The 17,553-nt window shown below is 42.4% G+C and overlaps 1 protein-coding gene across 4 annotated transcripts in view; it reads right to left on the bottom strand.

The window, feature by feature from the left end:
* Rad54l2 (RAD54 like 2) overlaps positions 1 to 17,553 on the bottom strand; it is a 99,450-nt gene that overhangs the window by 45,042 nt on the left and 36,855 nt on the right. For 3 of the 4 annotated variants that reach the window (XM_060385346.1, XM_021657037.2, XM_060385347.1), the window contains exon 2: positions 16,693 to 16,883. In XM_060385346.1, the coding sequence (XP_060241329.1) occupies positions 16,693 to 16,831 (139 nt within the window). In that variant the 5' untranslated portion in view covers positions 16,832 to 16,883. Of the gene's footprint in view, positions 1 to 4,092; positions 4,180 to 16,692; positions 16,884 to 17,553 lie in introns of those variants that run through there. The other variant, XM_060385348.1, reaches the window with a different exon arrangement.

Raw genomic sequence — 17,553 nt, 5'->3', positions numbered from 1 at the left:
CACTCATACAACTAACAAATCTTTAAAACAAACAAACAAAAAGTTAAAGAAAGAGAATGATAGGCAAGGCAGGGGAGGGGAGGAGACCACAGCATGGTGGTGAACATACATCTTTAAACACCTTAAAATCAGGAGTTCAATGCCAACATCAGGTACCTAGTAAGTTGGGGGCCTACCTGAGCTATGAGACCCTGTCTTAAATATCTTGCCCATTCATGCCCTCCACAAAAGAGAGGAATACAAAAGAGCAACTAATTTTGTCTCTCCTTAGCCAAAAAGTCCAATACAAGATTACACATTCAGCTTGATGTCCTCCTTGCCATCTACAAGCCCACACCGAACCCTCATCACACATGAAGAAAATGGAACTGCACAGCCCGGAGTACAGTGTAGAGCTAAGTCACACACTCATTCGCAAGAGAGGACCCTGCCTGCCTGAATGACCCAATGCTAGCTTGCTGACATAGGAACAATAGGATGGTTACTTTGTCCTCAAGCACTACCGTAGCAATTTTCCCTCTAAGGGCCCTTCCTCTCTTTGGCAAAGGGCTGCAGACTGGAATGGGCTAGGGATCTGAATAGGAAGACAAAGGCGATAAAGTATTTTTATTTCCACAATATGAACACTCTAACCATGGTGGGAAGAAATGAAGATGTGGGGGTTAAAGAAAGAATGACCCCCACAGACTCATATATTTGAATGCTCGGTCAGCAGGGAGTGAAACTGTTTGAAAGGACTGTTTGAAAGGATTAGAAGGATTAGAAAGTGTGGCCTTGCTGGAGGTATAACCTTGTTGGAGCAGGTGTGTCACTGGGGGTGGGCTTTGAGGTTTCAAAAACCCATGCTGGTTCCAATGTTTTTCTTTCTCTGTGTGCCAGCTGGTGGATCAGGATTTAAAGCTCTCATCTATTTCCCTAGAGCCATGCATGCTGCCATGCCCCGCACCATGCTGATAATGGACTAACCTCTAAAACTGTAAGCAAGCCCCCAAGTAAATGCTTCCTTTTACAACAATTGCCTTGGCCATGGTGTCGCTCCACAGAATAGTCACTAAGATAGAAGACTTACATATACTATTCCTAGAAACATCAGAACTACTAAAGAATCTATATTCTTCTACTTACCATTAAATACTACACTTAATAAAATAGTCTCTCAGCCTAGAGAGATAGCTCAGTGGTTAAGAACACTATCTGCTCTTCAAGAGGTCCTGAGTTCAATTCCCAGCAACCACATGGTGGCTCACAACCATCTATACCCTCTATTGCCCTCTTCTGGCGTGCAAGTGTACATGCAGATAGAGCACTAATATGCATAAAATAAATAAATAAAATCTTTTTTTTTTTTAAGGCTTTTAAAAAAATAAAACAGTCTCTCACCTTGCAGTTGCTTGCTGTTAAAGAACCAGAGAAAGGTGAGGGCTAGATCTGGTACAAGGGCCATGTCACTCCTCAACCCACCAGGGCTGCCTGCTTTTGGAAGCTCCAATTGGCAGCCTCTCTTCAGGGGACTCCCAAAAAAAAAAAAAAAAAAAAAAAAAAACAATCTCCTGACATCTCATGTGAACAAAGGTACCAAGAATGAGAGGGACAAATGTGACCTTTGCATCCCAAAGAAGAGGCAGGGGCTCAGACAGTACAAATCTTTGCATAACACAAACTCCACTATAACCCTATGTAAGGATGACCACACACATCAGAAAAACTGCTGCCCTTTCAAGAGAGAAGGAACAAAAAGAGTTCACTTGCTTCATTTACTCAAGAGAAGGCAGATACATATACTGAAGTGTTAATCTTCCAAATCTGTTCTGTGTGCCTATTAACCCAGCACAGCAGAAGACAGTAAAACTGTCTATTCTAGTAGCCTGACGAGAAGGAAAAAAAGCTGACTGAAGTCAAGGTTACTTTCTCCTCCTACTGATGAAGATATTGGAGCACTGAGCTACAAACACAACAGCTCTCACAAAGCTCCCAGAGGACTTTGTAGTCCAGAAAAGGCAATGGACAAAGACTGGGGTTCCATGAGCATCTGACTTGGCAGCAGATACTATGCTGGGAAAGCAAAAGAGGCCAGTGAAAGGAAAATGGCTCTGTAAAAATCCCCCAAATTACTGTATACAGGACAAGGTGCAAGTTCTTCTATGAAAAGTATTCGGGTGTAATTTTTTAAAAGTTTAAATATTCTTTCACACCCTTAATCATGGTAAGAATTTCTGATTTGGGAACAGAGAATAAATTGGATTGAAAAGGAGATGTTATGAAAGACAAACTAAATTTAATAAGCCTACAAAGAGCAACATTTGAAGCTACACCTTGACAAAATGATAATCTCATTTTTATCATGAGCTTTTTCAACTATTTCACTAATTAAAGGCCTAATGTTGCCAAACATGATGCCACAAGCCTTTAATTCCAGCACTAGGGAGGCAGAGGTAGGAAGATCCCTGAGTTCAAGGCCAGCCTGGTCTATACAGCAAGTTTCAAGAAAGCCAGGGTTACACAGAGAAACCTTGTCTTAAAACAAAAACAAAACCAAACCAAAACAAAACAAAAAAAGCCTAAATGTTCACTCTGTTAACACAAAGAGCTACAGAGTTAAACTTTAATCAGAGAAGATGGGAGAAGCTCTTTCAGACTGGTTACATTAAAAAGAAAATAAGTCTCAGGTACATGCCTATTACTCCAGCATTTGGAAAGTGGCTAAAAAAAATTAGTAGTTAAAGGTCACTTTGATGGCTGAAATGAGAATGGACCCTATAGGGTCATCATGTTTGAATGCTTGGTCCCCAGTTAGTAGAACAGTTTGGAAAGGATTGGGGGGTGTGGCCTTTAAAAGTAAATGTGGCCTTGTTGGAAGAGGTGTGTCACTGGAGGAGGGCTTTGAGGTTTCACAAGTCTAAGCCAAGCCTAGTCTCTGTGTCTGCCTGCCTAGCAGACTCTCCACACCATGCCAGCTGCCATGTTGACCATGAACTAACCCTTGGAAACTGTAAGCAAGCCCCTAATTAAATACTTCCTTTTTCAAGAGTTGCCTTGGTCATGGTGTCTCTTCACAGCAATAGAGGAGTAACTAAGGCAGTCATCTTCTGCTAGTAAGTTCAAGACCAGCCTGGACTACATAAAACTCCATCTAAAGGGAGGAGGAGGAAGAGTGCAGGGAGAAAGGGAAAGGCAGCAACTGCTAACCTGGGCTACATAGCAAGGCTATCTCAAAAAAGAAAGTACTGGTGGCATACACCTGTAGTCCGAGCACTTGGGAGGGAGACACAGGACATTCATTCAGAAAATCAAGGCCAACCTCTGTTCCATATCAATTTAAGGCCAGCCTAGGTCATATGAGACAAACAAATGGGGAGAGAGAGAGAGAGAGAGAGAGAGAGAGAGAGAGAGACAGAGAAGGAGGGAAGAAGGGAAAAAGGAAACTAATTTTTTTTCCTAAACTCAGAAAAAAGAAAAGCAGGAAGATGAAAACATCAAGTCATAGGGAATATTTATATTATACAGATCAAAGGAAAGACTTCTACTTACAATAAAAATTCTACAAATCAATAGGAAAAGGGAAGTTCTTAAATGTGAAAATGGCTATAAGCATAAAAAGAGCTCAATGTCTTAAATAATTTGAGAAATGCAAATACAACCTACAACCTAAAGCTTCCCCGCTCCCTAATTATTGGGAAAGAGTGTTAAAGGTCCTCCCAAATCATGCTGAACAATGGGGTCAATGTCTGGCATGCTTTTCTGATGGAACTTTGAAAAACAAGCTTAGCCTTGGCATGCTCAAACACTCTGCCCCTTTGTGTCTCCAGCCTGGCAAGAGAAAGGGAGGACAGGAACTGGTATCTAAATTGGCACTGCTTCATCTCAAACAAGAAGACTGCCATATATTCTGACTTTTGCTATTTGACATTTGATCTTAGCCAAAAAGCTAAGAAGTTATGATGAATTGCTATTTTGAAAATCCAGTCCAACAAAAAGTCAATAATTCCCAAGAAAAGGTGGTATCGCTTTGCTAGGAAGCAGGGTGACAGAACAAACTCAGAACAAAGAAACCTGGTTTGAAACTGTAGTTTAGCCAGGAGTGGTGGTGCATACCTTTAAGCCCAGTACTCCTATGGCAGAGGCAGACAGGTCTCTATAGGTTCAAGGCCAGACTGATCTTCATAGATAGGTTTCAGACAAGCCAGGGCTACACAGAGACCCTATTGAGAAAGAGAGTGTGAGAGGGAGGAAAGGAGAGAGGGAGGTAAAGAGGGAGAGAGGGAGGAGGGAAGGAGGAAGGGAGGGGAGAGAAACTAATTATGATTTTAGCAATGCTCCTACCCATCTACAGAGATACCAATATGCTTAAACTCACCTAGCTGAAATGCAACAAGGAAGCTGATGACACCCTCCATTTGGTCACAGGGCCCTATTGCTACCCCAGGCTCATCTACATCACCGTTTTTTGGTTCTTCTTAAAACAATGTCCATCCTTCCGGATCTTCATACAGAGCAACAGAATAAAAGACCTAGGGTTTCATTTTGTGGTCGGGAACTAAAGGTTCACCAAGGACTTGCCCAAGATCACAGAGGTTAGAGCATGAGTGTCTTGCCCTGAGGCATGTTCCTGTCTACTTCCGTATTCCACAGTGAAAACAATTCAAGGCCATAGTCACAGCCTGGAACAAGGCAGCATAGACTGTACCCAGACTTTCCTGCATCATCAGTTTCTCTCTCTCCCTGATCATTTCTATTGTCATATAGCTAAAAGGATAAAACTTACTAACTGAAAAAGACAAAAACAAAAAACACTCTTTTTGGGAATGGTGCCCACCCACTTTTCCAGCACTACAGGGACAAAGGGTTTTAAGCCAATTTAAGCAATAACAATAATATAAATAAATAAAGCATCAAACCAGAAAAAAAAATCTATTGATCTTAACTCTCCCTTCACCGTTGTTTTGCTTATCTGTGCCTTTATATAGCAAAAGTTCTCAGTGGTCTATCTTAGTTGGGACTTTGTGGCATAAAAAGAAGCTAAGGTAGGAGGACTATAAGTTTAAGGCCTGCCTGGAAAGCTTAGTGAGATCTTGTAGCCTCATTTGTTTCTGTTCCTATCCCCACCCCAAACCTTCCAAAGACCAGATACAGAATCTTCCAGAAGTTTTTCACACCAAAAAATTTGGAATTCATCCTTATTTATTTATTTGCTTGCTTGCTTGCTTGTTTGTTTGTTTCTGAGACAGGACTTACTTTTGTAGATTAAGCTGGCCTTGAATTAATTTATCTGAATTTCACAAAATCTACAACCACTGATTTAAAAGGGGGGGGGGTAAAAAGGAAGGAAGGAAGGAAGGAAGGAAGGAAGGGAAGGAAGGAAGAAGGAAGGAAGGAAGGAGGAAGGAAGGAAGGAAGGAAGGAAGGAAGGAGGAAGGAGGAAGGAGGAAGGAGGAAGAAGGAAGAAGGAAGGAAGGAAGGAAGAAGGAAGAAGGAGGAAGAAAGGAAGGAAGGAAGGAAGGAAGGAAGGAAGGAAGGAAGGAAGGAAGGAAGGAAGGAAGGAAGGAAATCAATCCAGGGCTTGGAAGGGCTCAGATGTTAGGAGCACTGGCTGCTCTTCCTAAGGACCCATGTTTGATTTTCAGCACCAACTTGGCAGTGCACAATAGTCTGTGGCTCCAGTTCTGGAGGGTCTGATGCCCTCTTCCAGCCTCCCAGGGCATCAGACATGCACATGGTATAGGGCATACCATGCAGGCATACTACCTGTACTTAAAAAATATAAACTGTCCTCTGCTTTGATCCCTCGTTGTAGCTAATTCTCTACATACAAGCCAGAAGGATCTTTTAAGACTGAAGCCAGATCTTGTTGCTGTTCTGCTGAAACTCTCCAGTATCTCTTACTATCTGGCTGAATTGCTCTTTCCACTGGGCAATTTCCTAGCAAACCCCTAACTGTTCAGAGCTCAACTCAAAACTTATCTACTCAAGAGGGGTTTTTAGTTGTGGGTTATTTTGTTTTTTTGTTTTTTATTTTTTGGTACCCCACATAAAGCCGCAGTTCTCATACTCATAGTTCACTAAGGTTTTTAATCTAGTTTTCATTTCATTATAGCACTTAGAAATCTTTTGACATACTATTTATAAACAAGTATGGTAATACACACTGTAGTCTCAGCACTTGGAAAGCTGAGGCAAGAGGATTGCCAGAAGCTGAGGCCAGCCTAGGCTGCACAGTAACTACCAAGAGAGCCAGGGCTACAAAGAAATAATTTTTAAAAGATATTATTTATGTATTTAATATAAATGTCTGCCTTACAAGAATGAGAATCCCATGGGAAAAAGCATTTTTGGTCCTCTCTATATTTCCAATGCCCATAATAACGCCAGACATTGGGATTATAGGGCAGAGGCTCCACAAATATTACTGAATAATTGAAAGAATGTATCCTTTCCCCCTACTGTTCTTTCTTTTTTTGATGGGGTAGTGAGGAGGGAGGGGGGAGGGGAGTTGAGACAAGGTTCCTCTGACAGTCCTCAGAGATCTACCTGCCTCTGCCTCCTGAGTGCTGGGATTAAAAGCGTGAACTATCATGCCCAGCCTCCCAGCTGTTCTCATACACCACATTCCTCTCCTAATGTCCCCTGTTCCCTTTCAGACCTGTGATCACTTCAGGCACTGATAGTTCCTGGAGTTTTTAAAGCAACTCTGAATCCTCACAGACTATCTAATAAGAGCTTAATCTCAACTATTATATATGACAAAGTCTACAATGATCTGGAGACTAGGTAGGAGTAATTAGATACATGGCAAAGGAGTAACCTTATTCTGAGTAGTAATGCTTCATCTTATAGGAAGTCTAGGGTTAAGATGCAAGGCAGACTTAATTTTAATTGAAAATTTCCCATCTGGGCTGGTAATGTTCCCACAAGAGCCATAAACTATTAACGAAATCTCCAACATGAGGCATGAAACACCCCTATTGAATTATAGGTCAGGGTTATCCAAGAGACTCCCCAAACACAGGCTATTGCTGCTCCCCTTGTTTGCCTCCCAAAAGTTGAAAGCAAGTCCCTATTGCTGAAGATACCATGTACTTCAGACACAGGACTCAGAGGATAGTAGCTAGTTCTGACCTGAAAGCCTCCTCCTTGGGGACTACTTTCATGATACCAGCAGTAACCAATAGTCCTACCCAGCTATGGTATCTTTGAACTAAAACAATTATCAGCATGGTACTATAGCACTAAGGTACAAGAGTGGGAACTACCCATTTAACAAGAAGGAAACCATGCCTAGTACTGGAAACCTAGTCAACTACCCAGAGTGTGTAAGGTCATGGACCTTGGAGGAAACCTACAATAGGCACTTTACAAAACCAGCAAAAATCTTACCTACATTCTAAATATTTATCCTTATACCCACTGATAAATATAAATCTCAGCTCTCAACAAAGAACTGTCCCCTTGTAATGGATGGAGATCATCACAGAAAACCACAACTAATAAAAATGCAGAATAAATGACTGTATGCTGCCCAACTCCAATTGATATGTCTAAAACACTATCCCTACACCTAAAGCTCAGGAATCATAAAGAAAGAGGGAATAAAATAAGAGCGGGAGGAACAAGAAGTTTGCTGTGAGATTTCATCTCCTAGAAGTCTCAGAAAAGCTACAGCTATCAAGTCGCATCAATATGGCTGCTTTAACAAGACCTAAACAAGATCAACACCAAAAGACAAGCTAACACGGAACAGGGAAATCTCACAGGGGCCACAACCTTAGGCAGAGAACTACAGACAACTGAGGAATGCTGAGAGTGAGATAAATAGTCTTCCTTGGGAAAGAGCACTGACTGGTTATTCTAATACCAAGTGGTCAACCCTAAAAATATATTTATCATACTCTGAAGCAGTGATGCACATCTGTGATCCCAACACTCAGGAGGCAGAGGCAGGAGGATCACTGAGTTTGAGGCCAGCACGTCTACAGTGTTCCAGGACAGCCAGGGATAAACAAAGAAACCAAATCTCAAAACAAACAAACAAACACCCTAACAAACAAAAAGCGAAAAACATGTGTGTATATAAAACAACAAAGAAATAGAGATCATGAATTTGAAAGAGTGAGGTGGGATATGGGAGAAAGATTGGAAAAAGGAAACGGAAGAGAAGAAATTATAGTTGTATTTTAATTTCAAAAAAAAAAAGAGGCAAAGACAGAAAGAAGGTAAAGAGAAGGATGGTTTTGCTACTTAAAAAGGTAAGGGAGGATTTCAAGTTCAAGGCCAGCATGTACTTCAGCGTGAGTTCAAGGTCGATCTGAATTATAGTTTAAGGCTATCCTACACACCACACAGCAAGATCTTGTCTCAAAAGACCAAAGGGTGAAGAAGATGAGGAAGAGAAAAAGGTGGGCATGATCAGTGTACACGTTTTGCACCGTCACAGTGAATCCTGCTAGTATGTGCAATTAATGTTTAATGATTAAAATAGTTTCTAATAAAACACTATTCTACTCTCAGTTTTATTCTATTGCAGTTTTTCCCGTGACTCAGATAGTAGACAGTGGAGGTAACAGATCCAACCCATTATTTGTGGGGGATGGGAGGTGGGGTAGTGCTAGGGAACAAACTTGGGCTACAATGACTACTGTGCAAATATTAAGCTCCACCGTGCTTCAGAATGTATTTTCTAAGCTAGATGAAAGCCCAAGTTCATAAGAAGCTTGAACACAGTTATTTTAGCGGCTTTATTTCAGGCGACTGAGAGGAGAATTTTAGCACAAGAGAAGTTTAGGCAGAAGGATCAAGAGTTCAGGAGTTCCCAGGGCGGTGGCACTCAGGGAGGCAAAGGCAGGTGGATTAGGTGGATTTCTGTGAGTTTGAAGCTGGTCTTCTCTACAGAGTGACTTCCAGGACAGCCAAGGCTTTGTGAAAGAAACTCTGTCTCGAAAAAAAAAAAAAAAGAGTTCAGGAGTTCAAGGCCAACCTTAACTACATCAGTCAGTTAGAGGCCAGCCTGCTACAGGAAATCTGTCTTCTAAAAATATACTCCCTTTGGGAGTAGGAAAACCAAGTACATAGACAAACTGGGGTACACTCAAAAATATGTGTAATTTAAGAAATGCTACTACTTGCCCAAATAGAGGACAAAATGTGAAATCTAACTGAATGAAATGTCATAGAGAGTAACACCTTCCATCTGTCTATCATATTAACAGGGCCTGTCTACCCTTCAAGGCTCTTCCCTGTCAATTTTTTTTGCAGTTTTTTTGTTTCTCTCTCTATGGCTTGGAACTCACTGTATATGTCAGGTTGGCCTTGAACTCACACAGAGATCTGCCTGCCTCCTGGAGTGCTGGGATTAAAAGTGTGCATCACCATGACAAGGCCATCTGCTAACTCCTTTTGTTACTAAAAACATGCCCATTCTTCCCTACTTTCATCTAGAACCAAAAACATAGGAATCTCAAAATAATTATGCTGAGTAAAAGAAGTTAAACTGGGAGAAATAATATCATATGCAATATGCTGTGTGATTCCACTTAAATAAAAACTCTAGAAAACAGGGGTAGGAGGACGGCTCGGTGGTTAAAGAGCCAAGCATGAGGATCTGAGACTGGATTCCCAGCGCCTTCATAAAAAACTGGACACGGTGACGCATGCTTGCAACATCAAAGTTAGAGGAAGGCAACAGGTGAATGAATCCTGGGGTCTTGCTGGCCAGCCAATCTAGCCAAAATGAGCTCTGGGACACAGTGAGGGTCCTTCAAAATGTTAGGTAGAGAACAGCAGAGGAAGATACCCAATACACAGGTGTATCACACACACACTCACACACACACACGAAAATAAAAATTAACCACGTGACAAAATGTAGAAATTTCTGAAATCTCTCCTTCCATGTGCAGTTTTGTTTGGGAGACTTTTTTAAAAATAAATATTTAGGTTTATTTTATGAGTATCCTGCTTTCACTGTTTATGCACCATGTGCTTGCCTGCCGCTATAGGAGTTTAGAAGATGGCATCAGACCACCTGGAACTGGAGTTACAGACAGTTATGATGTGCCATGTGCGTGCTGGGAATCAAACCCCGTCCACCACAAGAACAAGTAGTACTCCCAACCACGAAGCCAACTTTCCAAACCTTTTTGGAGGACTTTTGGGGGTGGCAATACCAAAGATTCAGTCCAAGACCTTGTGCATGCCAAATAGTCTTCCACTGAGCTCACGTGTAGCACGTTTTTCTTGTTTGTTGTTTTTCAAAACAGCATCTCACTACACTGACCAGGATGGCCTCAAACTCACACCAATGCTCACTCCTCAGCCTCCCAAATTCTGGAATTGCAAGTATGAGCTGCCATCCCTAGTGGCACCTTTGCTGTTTTGTGGTGCTGGGCCATCTGCACATGCGGGCTAGGCAAATACTTGACCGCTGATACACATCTCCAGCCCTCTTAGGTGTAATTCTTCCTACCTCAAACCCTGGGGTAGAGAAGTTAGGAGTTCACAGGATCTCACTATCTATCAGGCTGGCCTCAGGATTCTTGTGCCTCAGCCTCCTTAGCGCTGGGAATACATGAAATTCTTTATGAAACCAAACCCACTCATCTGATTCTGGTTAAAACGCCTTGGAGGGACCCTGTACTTTTTCTGCTTTCAGCTACTTGAAGAACATGACCTTTCCTGCAGACTGTGGCTATTTACTGACCTGGTGAGAAATCAGTAGGAGTCTGAAATCACTAACCCATGAGACCAAACAAACTGTGGGGGCCAGCAATGTGGCTCAGCTGGTAAAGGTGCTTGCTGCCAAACCTGGCTACCTGAATTTAATTCCTGGGACCTATACAGTGTGAAAAGGAAAAAGAGAATCAAGTCTTACAAGTAGTCCTCTGACCTCCACACATACCTATAGCACAAGTACGTGCACACACACACAGACACACACACACACTGAGGGAAAGAGAAAAAATAAATTAATCCAGGATTCCAGCTCTCCGTCTTCACACCTCTTGTGTGATGGCTAATCTTAGATGCCAAATTGATCCACCTAGGAAGAGAGAACCTCAACTGAGAAACTGCCTCCATTAGACCAGCCTGTGGACAGGCCCCCTGTGGACAGGCCCCGGGGACATTTTCTTGATTACTAACAAATACAATTACTGCCATCCCTAGGCAGGTGAGGGTGGGCAGTGTAAGCAAAGTAGGTGAGCATGAAAGCTGGGAGAAAGCCAGCATTCCTCTGTGGTTTCTGCATCAAACTCCTGCCCTCAGATATGGACTGTGACTTGGAAGCATAAGCCAAATAAACCCTTTACTGCCCTTTGGTTGCTTCTGGTCACAGTGCTTTATCACAGCAACAGAAAAGCAAACTAGAACACCTTGCCTGTCTTCTCCCAGACTATTCTGTCCTTGACTTGTAACTAGCTTGCTACACTCCAGCCACAATGGTTTCATTGCTACTGATTCTAAATCAAGCTTATTCCTGAGGCCCTTTTCCTTGATTCTTTATCTAGAACACTTCATCCCTGACACTTCAAATTTCAAAAAGAAGAAATAGAAGGGAGCCATAGGAAATGCAAAGAGCAGACTTTTTGAAGAGGGCCAGAAGCCCAAAGATGGAAGAGAGCAGCTTTTCCTACTCAGCAGTTAAGATGTAGTGGCTCAGCCTCAAGCCAAAGGTAAAACCTCACTTTTTTTTTTTTTTTTTTTTTGGCTATGAGGCAGCTCTCAGAAGAGACTAAGCATGCCATATCTAGGACAGAATTCTAGTCCCTTGATATGAAATGTAAAACAGATAAGAATAAAACAAAAGGCTGAAGACACATCTCAGCTGGCAGAACTACTTGCCTAGCATTCCCACAGCCCTAAGCTCAACATCTAGCACCCCATTTTCCTAAAAAACCTAGGAGAATAATAAGAGATGCATCCAAGGCCTCTTAAAATTTTCTGCTGAGTGGATCCTAAAAATATACTAAATTTTCTCTTCTGTTAGAGATCATAGGGCACAATAAAAAGCATACAAGTCCTGATAGAGAATCTGAATAAATGTGCTACCTTACCTTTTAGAGACAGGCATTCACAATATAGCCCTGGCTGGCCTTCAGTTCAGACCCTCCTGCTCTGCCTTCTAAGTGCTGGGATTAAAGATAGGTTAAAAATGCATGGGAATTATGGTTCTTTTTTGAAAGAAGAAATATGAGTGAGACAGTACATATCTGTAATCCCAGCATCAGACAGCTAGAAGAGGAGGTTCACTGCTAGTTCCAGATCAGCTGAACTATATAATGAATTTGAGGCAGCTCCCCAGTCACAGAGTAAACCTGTCTCAAAGGCACACAGAATAGCCACAGAGATTTGACTAGGGATGAAGCCCAGTGGTAGAACACTTGCCAGTATACATGAAGCCTTGGATTTAATCCCTACCACCGTTAAAACAAACAAGTTTGTATAAAAACCAAAATAAATCCAAAAATAGAAGGAAGAAGAGTATAAAGTAGAAATTACAAAGAAAACAAATACAACTGTGAAGATCACCAAGATAAAAAGACAATCTGAAAGTAAACTATTGTTATCAAATAGAAAAACTTCAACTGTAAGGGCGGAAGTAACAGTCTCCTCCTTTTTGGAAGGGTCCCAAATCTTAGTATTACTGACAGATAAAGGGTCAGTTGTGGTGGGGGCAGGAGCACTATGGAGTGTTTAGCGGTACCCCTGGTCTCTACCAACAGGGTGACAAGCAGCAGCCTGGCCTCCACTCAGTAGCCCATGACAACCAAACCACAGTACAAGCACCACAGTGCACACTGTATTACACTACTACAAAGGCCAGTTCTCCTAACCACTCCTAATTTTATTTTTTAACTTTTAAAATCACATTTACTTAGTGAGTGCCTACATGTGCACGCACATGCCATGGCATGCATGTGGAGGCTGATGGACCACTTGTGGGGGTCAGTTTTCTCCTTCCATCATGTGGGTCATGAGGATCCAACTCAAGTGGTCAAGCTTAATGGCAAACAGCTTTTGCCCACCTTGCCAGCCCCAACTGGGGATCTGCACTCAGGTCTTTAAACTTATGCACTAAGTAGTTAACCCACTAAGCCATCACCCTACCCACCCCCCATTTTAGCTCTTCTTTGTGTACCCCACAAAAAAGCCAGATATGGCTGTACACCCTTGTAATCCCAGTGCTGGGAGGTGAAGACAGGAGGATTCTAAGGCTCACTAGCCAGCCAGTCTAGCCAATCATTTGGTTCCTGGTTCAGTGAGAGAACCTTGTCTCAAAAAACAAGGTAGAGCCAAACATGCTAGCAAATGCCTTTATTCCTAGCATTTAGTGGAGGTGGGGCCAGCCAGGGTGATATAGTGAGGGAAAACAGGTAGAGAGAAAGACAGACATCCACTATCAACCCCTGGCCTCCATGTATATACAAACACATAAACACACACAAACCAAATCAAATAAAATCTTTTTTCTTTTCAAAAAGAACTATAATAATGAGTTACAAACACAAATATCTCTATTTTTAGGAAAGGCTGGGAAGTTCTCTATAGCTCTGATACTGTAGTAAAATACAAAATGGTCCTGAGTCAAACTTCAAGAAGTCAAGATACCTTAGTTGGACAAGAAAAAGAAGACAGAACCAGGCATGGTGTTACATGCCTTTAATCCCAGCACTCAGGGAGGCAGGCGGATCTCTGTGAGTTCAAGGCAGCCTGGTCTACAAGTAAGTCTAGGACAGCCAAAGCTATACAGAGAAACCCTGCCTCAATAGATAGGTAGGTAGGTAGGTAGGTAGGTAGATAGATAGATAGAATGAAAGAAAAGAAAAGAAAAAATAGAAGATTGTATCTAATGGAATATTTTATACCATTCTTTTTGTTTTTGTTTTATTTTGTTGAAACAGGGTTTCTCTGTGTGGCCTTGGCTGTGCTGGAACTCCATCTGTAGACCACACTGGACTTGAACTCAGACATCCACCTGACTCTGCCTTGAGAGAGCTATACAGAGAAACCCTGTCTCAAAAAACCAAACCAAAAGAGAGAAAGAGAGAGTTTAAAATAAAAATAATTTGCATGAAGAGAACAGAGACCAGGCTGCCCTACAACTTACAGAAATCCTCCTGCCTCTGCCTCTATAGTGCAGAGATTAAAGGTGTGCATCTCTATGCCTAGTCCAAAATAATGTTTTTTAAAGCAAACAAACAAAATGCAGGATTAAATTGTTGACTGGGTGGTAGAATGCATGCCTAGAGAATACAAGACCTGGGTTCCATCCCTGGTACAACAAAAACAGAGGGGGGGGGGAAGAGGGGGAAACCTCAACATTAAAACTACACTATTCTTAAACAAATCACACTAATATTCTTGCCACTTCTAAATAACTTCTAAACAACTATATGGTTCTCAAAGGCATGTAATTTTTAGTACAAACTTTGATGTCTTTGGGAAATTGTTTCCAAGACCTACTGCAGATAACAGAACCCACAGATATGCAAGTCTCAAATAAAATGTCATAGTAGTCAGGTAGAGAGGAACATACCTATAAACCAACCCCTCAAGAAACCGAAGCAGGAAGATGTCAAGTTTGAGGTCAGACTGCAATTCATAAAAGCTGGGCATGGTGGGGCACACCTGTGATCCCAGCACCTGGGAGGCAGACCCAAGCAGCTCTCTGTGAGTTCAAGGCCAGTCTGGTCTACAAAGGAGTCCAGGACAGCCAAGGCTACATGGAGAAATCCTACCCTGTCTTCAAAACAAAACAACAACAAAAGGAAATTCAGAGACCTTGCTTCAAATGGAAGAGAGGAAGGAGTGAGGAAGGGAAAGAGCGAAGAAAAGAACCTAGCAAGATTCCAAGAAGCTGGGAAAGAAGATGTGTATATGCATTACACTCATTAGCAGCATCTAAAATCCATCTGAACCTGACAGGATTCAAAGGGTATTTATTCTAAGGGTATCGATCTGAGAACCCATATGATGAAAAACAGAAAGTGATGCAGATAGCTGGGGAGTCTCGGGTTAAATTGAACAGAAGATCTGGACAATATAAAGGACAGTATAGCACAGAGCAGATGAGGGTGGGACTAGAAGAATATAAATAACATCAGTGCAGAAAGAGGGCTGCTGTTATGAACAGCATCTGAAGGGCAGAGCACATGTCCCTAAACTCCTTCAAAACTCAGTGATGGTTTAACACACTGTTCAGTTCAGTAAACTGGTAGTCTGTTATCACCCAAAGCTTTTTCCTCTTGAGTATTCTAGACCAGGAAAGGCCAGAATTAATTGAGAAAGCCTAGGGGTGACTAGATAACCTAACCCTAGACTAAAGGATAAAAGAAAAGGTTGTGGACAGCTGGAAAGATGGGTGAGTGGGTACAATGCTTGCTGTTCACGGCAACATTCATCTGTAATCTCAGAACAGGGAGGCAGAGACAATGGGATCCTTGGGACTCACGGGCCAGCTTGTCTAGATCAACAAGAAATATGTCTTGAAAAGAAGGTTAAGAGAATTGAAGAAGACAACCAATGTCAACTTCTAGCCTCCGTGTTTACACACATGAACACAAACACGTGTACATACAAACATTGAAAGAGTTTCACTGGTAGCACAGTCCTGGAATTTCACATGCTTGGGAAACTAAAGAAGGAGAATTGCAAGTTCAAGGTCTGACTGGGTATGTTCAGCCCCAGCCTGGCAACTTAGTGAGACCCTATCTGGGAACATAAAATACAAAAGTGGGGGGGGGGTATAGTTCAGTGACCAAGGGCTTTCTTTGCTATTGGGCATATGGCCTTGCGTTCAATTCCCTGTGTCACAGAAGAGAAGGGAAAAAAAGTTTCTATACTAGTTCAAAAACCAGATGTTAGCTTGGGGTACCTGAGGATTGCCAGTTTGAGGTCAGCCTAAGCTACAAAGTGAGACCTTGTCAAAAAAAAAGGAAAAACAGAAAAAGAAGAAAAAAAGTTAAGGTTAGTTAAAGGAAGCAGGGAGTTTAAATAGGAGGAATCTAGAGAGAGCTTGTCAGCTATGGAGATGCAGCTGCCTTTACAACTGTTGGAGCAATTTACAAGTGCCCAGCACTGAAGATGATCAGCACTCCGGGGCTGTCAATCTGCTTTGAGAATCTCTACCCAGATAACTGCCTCATGTACAAACGTGATTTCAGGAAATTCAGAGGACACTCCACAGTCATCACTCCACTTCAGGCTGCAGGCTTAGCACAGAGACTCCACCACACATTCTTGCGTCACTTGGGCAAGGATACTACACTCTCAACTCTGGATTTGCGCCTACCTCTCTGTCAAAAGATTGGCTAAATGCTCATCTTTCTATCACTAAAACAACAGTTTTTGGAAGAACAGCCAGCCATTTCCTGAGGATGAACACAGAAGATCTGTGGCTGTTTTCTCAGCCCACATCTTCTCACTCAGACGGTCTTAAAAAATCCAACTAGAACCTAGACATAACGGCATACACCTGCAATCTCAGCACTTGAAAGGCTAAGGCAAGAAGATTACAGAAAGTACATAGTTAGCCTGGCTTACCGTGAGTTCCAGGCCAGCCTCAGCTATACAGAGCAAGACCCTGTCTCAACACCCCCTATATCCAACCTCCAAAAAGAAAACAACTAGAAATGCATATTCTCCCAGTAAAAACTCCATGGAAGAAAGAATACAGCAATCTCTGTTTTCAATAGAGGTACTTACCATCCAGCAGGCCTTCCTCGTCATCCCTGTCATGCTCCTCCACTGCCACCTCCTCCTCCTCCTCCTCCTCTTCCGCATCCTCCAGCTCCACGTCCGGGTCCAGGTCTGGATCGCTCCCTGAGGCGGATTCGTCTGACATGGCTCCCAGAAGTCCTCAGTGGGCATTACCGACTCATGTCCACTGCAGGGTCCTAAGAGGAGGTCAAGGAGCATCAGAATCAACCAGGGTTTCACTTAGGAATACGAACCTTTCCAAGAAAAAGATACTGAAGGTGAATCCCTGGAGCATTATAAAGCAAGGCAAACCAAATCCAAATCTCAATCTTCTCTGTGAGAATGTTACCTTGATAAACACTTTGCTGAGTTTGCCCAGTTCAAGCATTTCAGGGGCCACTTTGACAAGAAGTAACAGCAGCAAAATAAAAACTGGGCGTCTTAAAGTTCCCATTTGTTCATTCCTTCCTTTTATTCCTCCAGTTCCCTGAAAACCATCTCCCATTCCCATACCTGCCCATCCATACACAAACACTTATTTATACTCCCAGGCACTGTTCCAGGTACAGCAGGAAGAAAAGAACATAAGAAGTGTGAGGACTGGTGCATGCCACGGGGAGCTGCTACCATACACTTGGCATCAAGGAAGTCCTCACTAAGCAGACTAGAGGACACCTGAAGTGTGTGTTTCAGGCAGAGTGAGCATCAGAGGCAAAGGCCTGAATCAAGGGAACTGTGTGGAATAGGGCAGGACATGGCCATAGAACATCACACAGTAGGAGGTTCACGCTCCAATAAACTGAACCAAATATGGACTTACTGAGAAGTTGACTGTTTGCCACACTGTCACTCTGCCCAAGCTTGTAG

The sequence above is a fragment of the Meriones unguiculatus genome, chromosome 6 (genome assembly GCF_030254825.1).
Source record: "Meriones unguiculatus strain TT.TT164.6M chromosome 6, Bangor_MerUng_6.1, whole genome shotgun sequence".
Taxonomy (NCBI): Eukaryota; Metazoa; Chordata; class Mammalia; order Rodentia; family Muridae; genus Meriones; species Meriones unguiculatus.
This window is presented reverse-complemented; position numbering and strand designations above follow the sequence as displayed.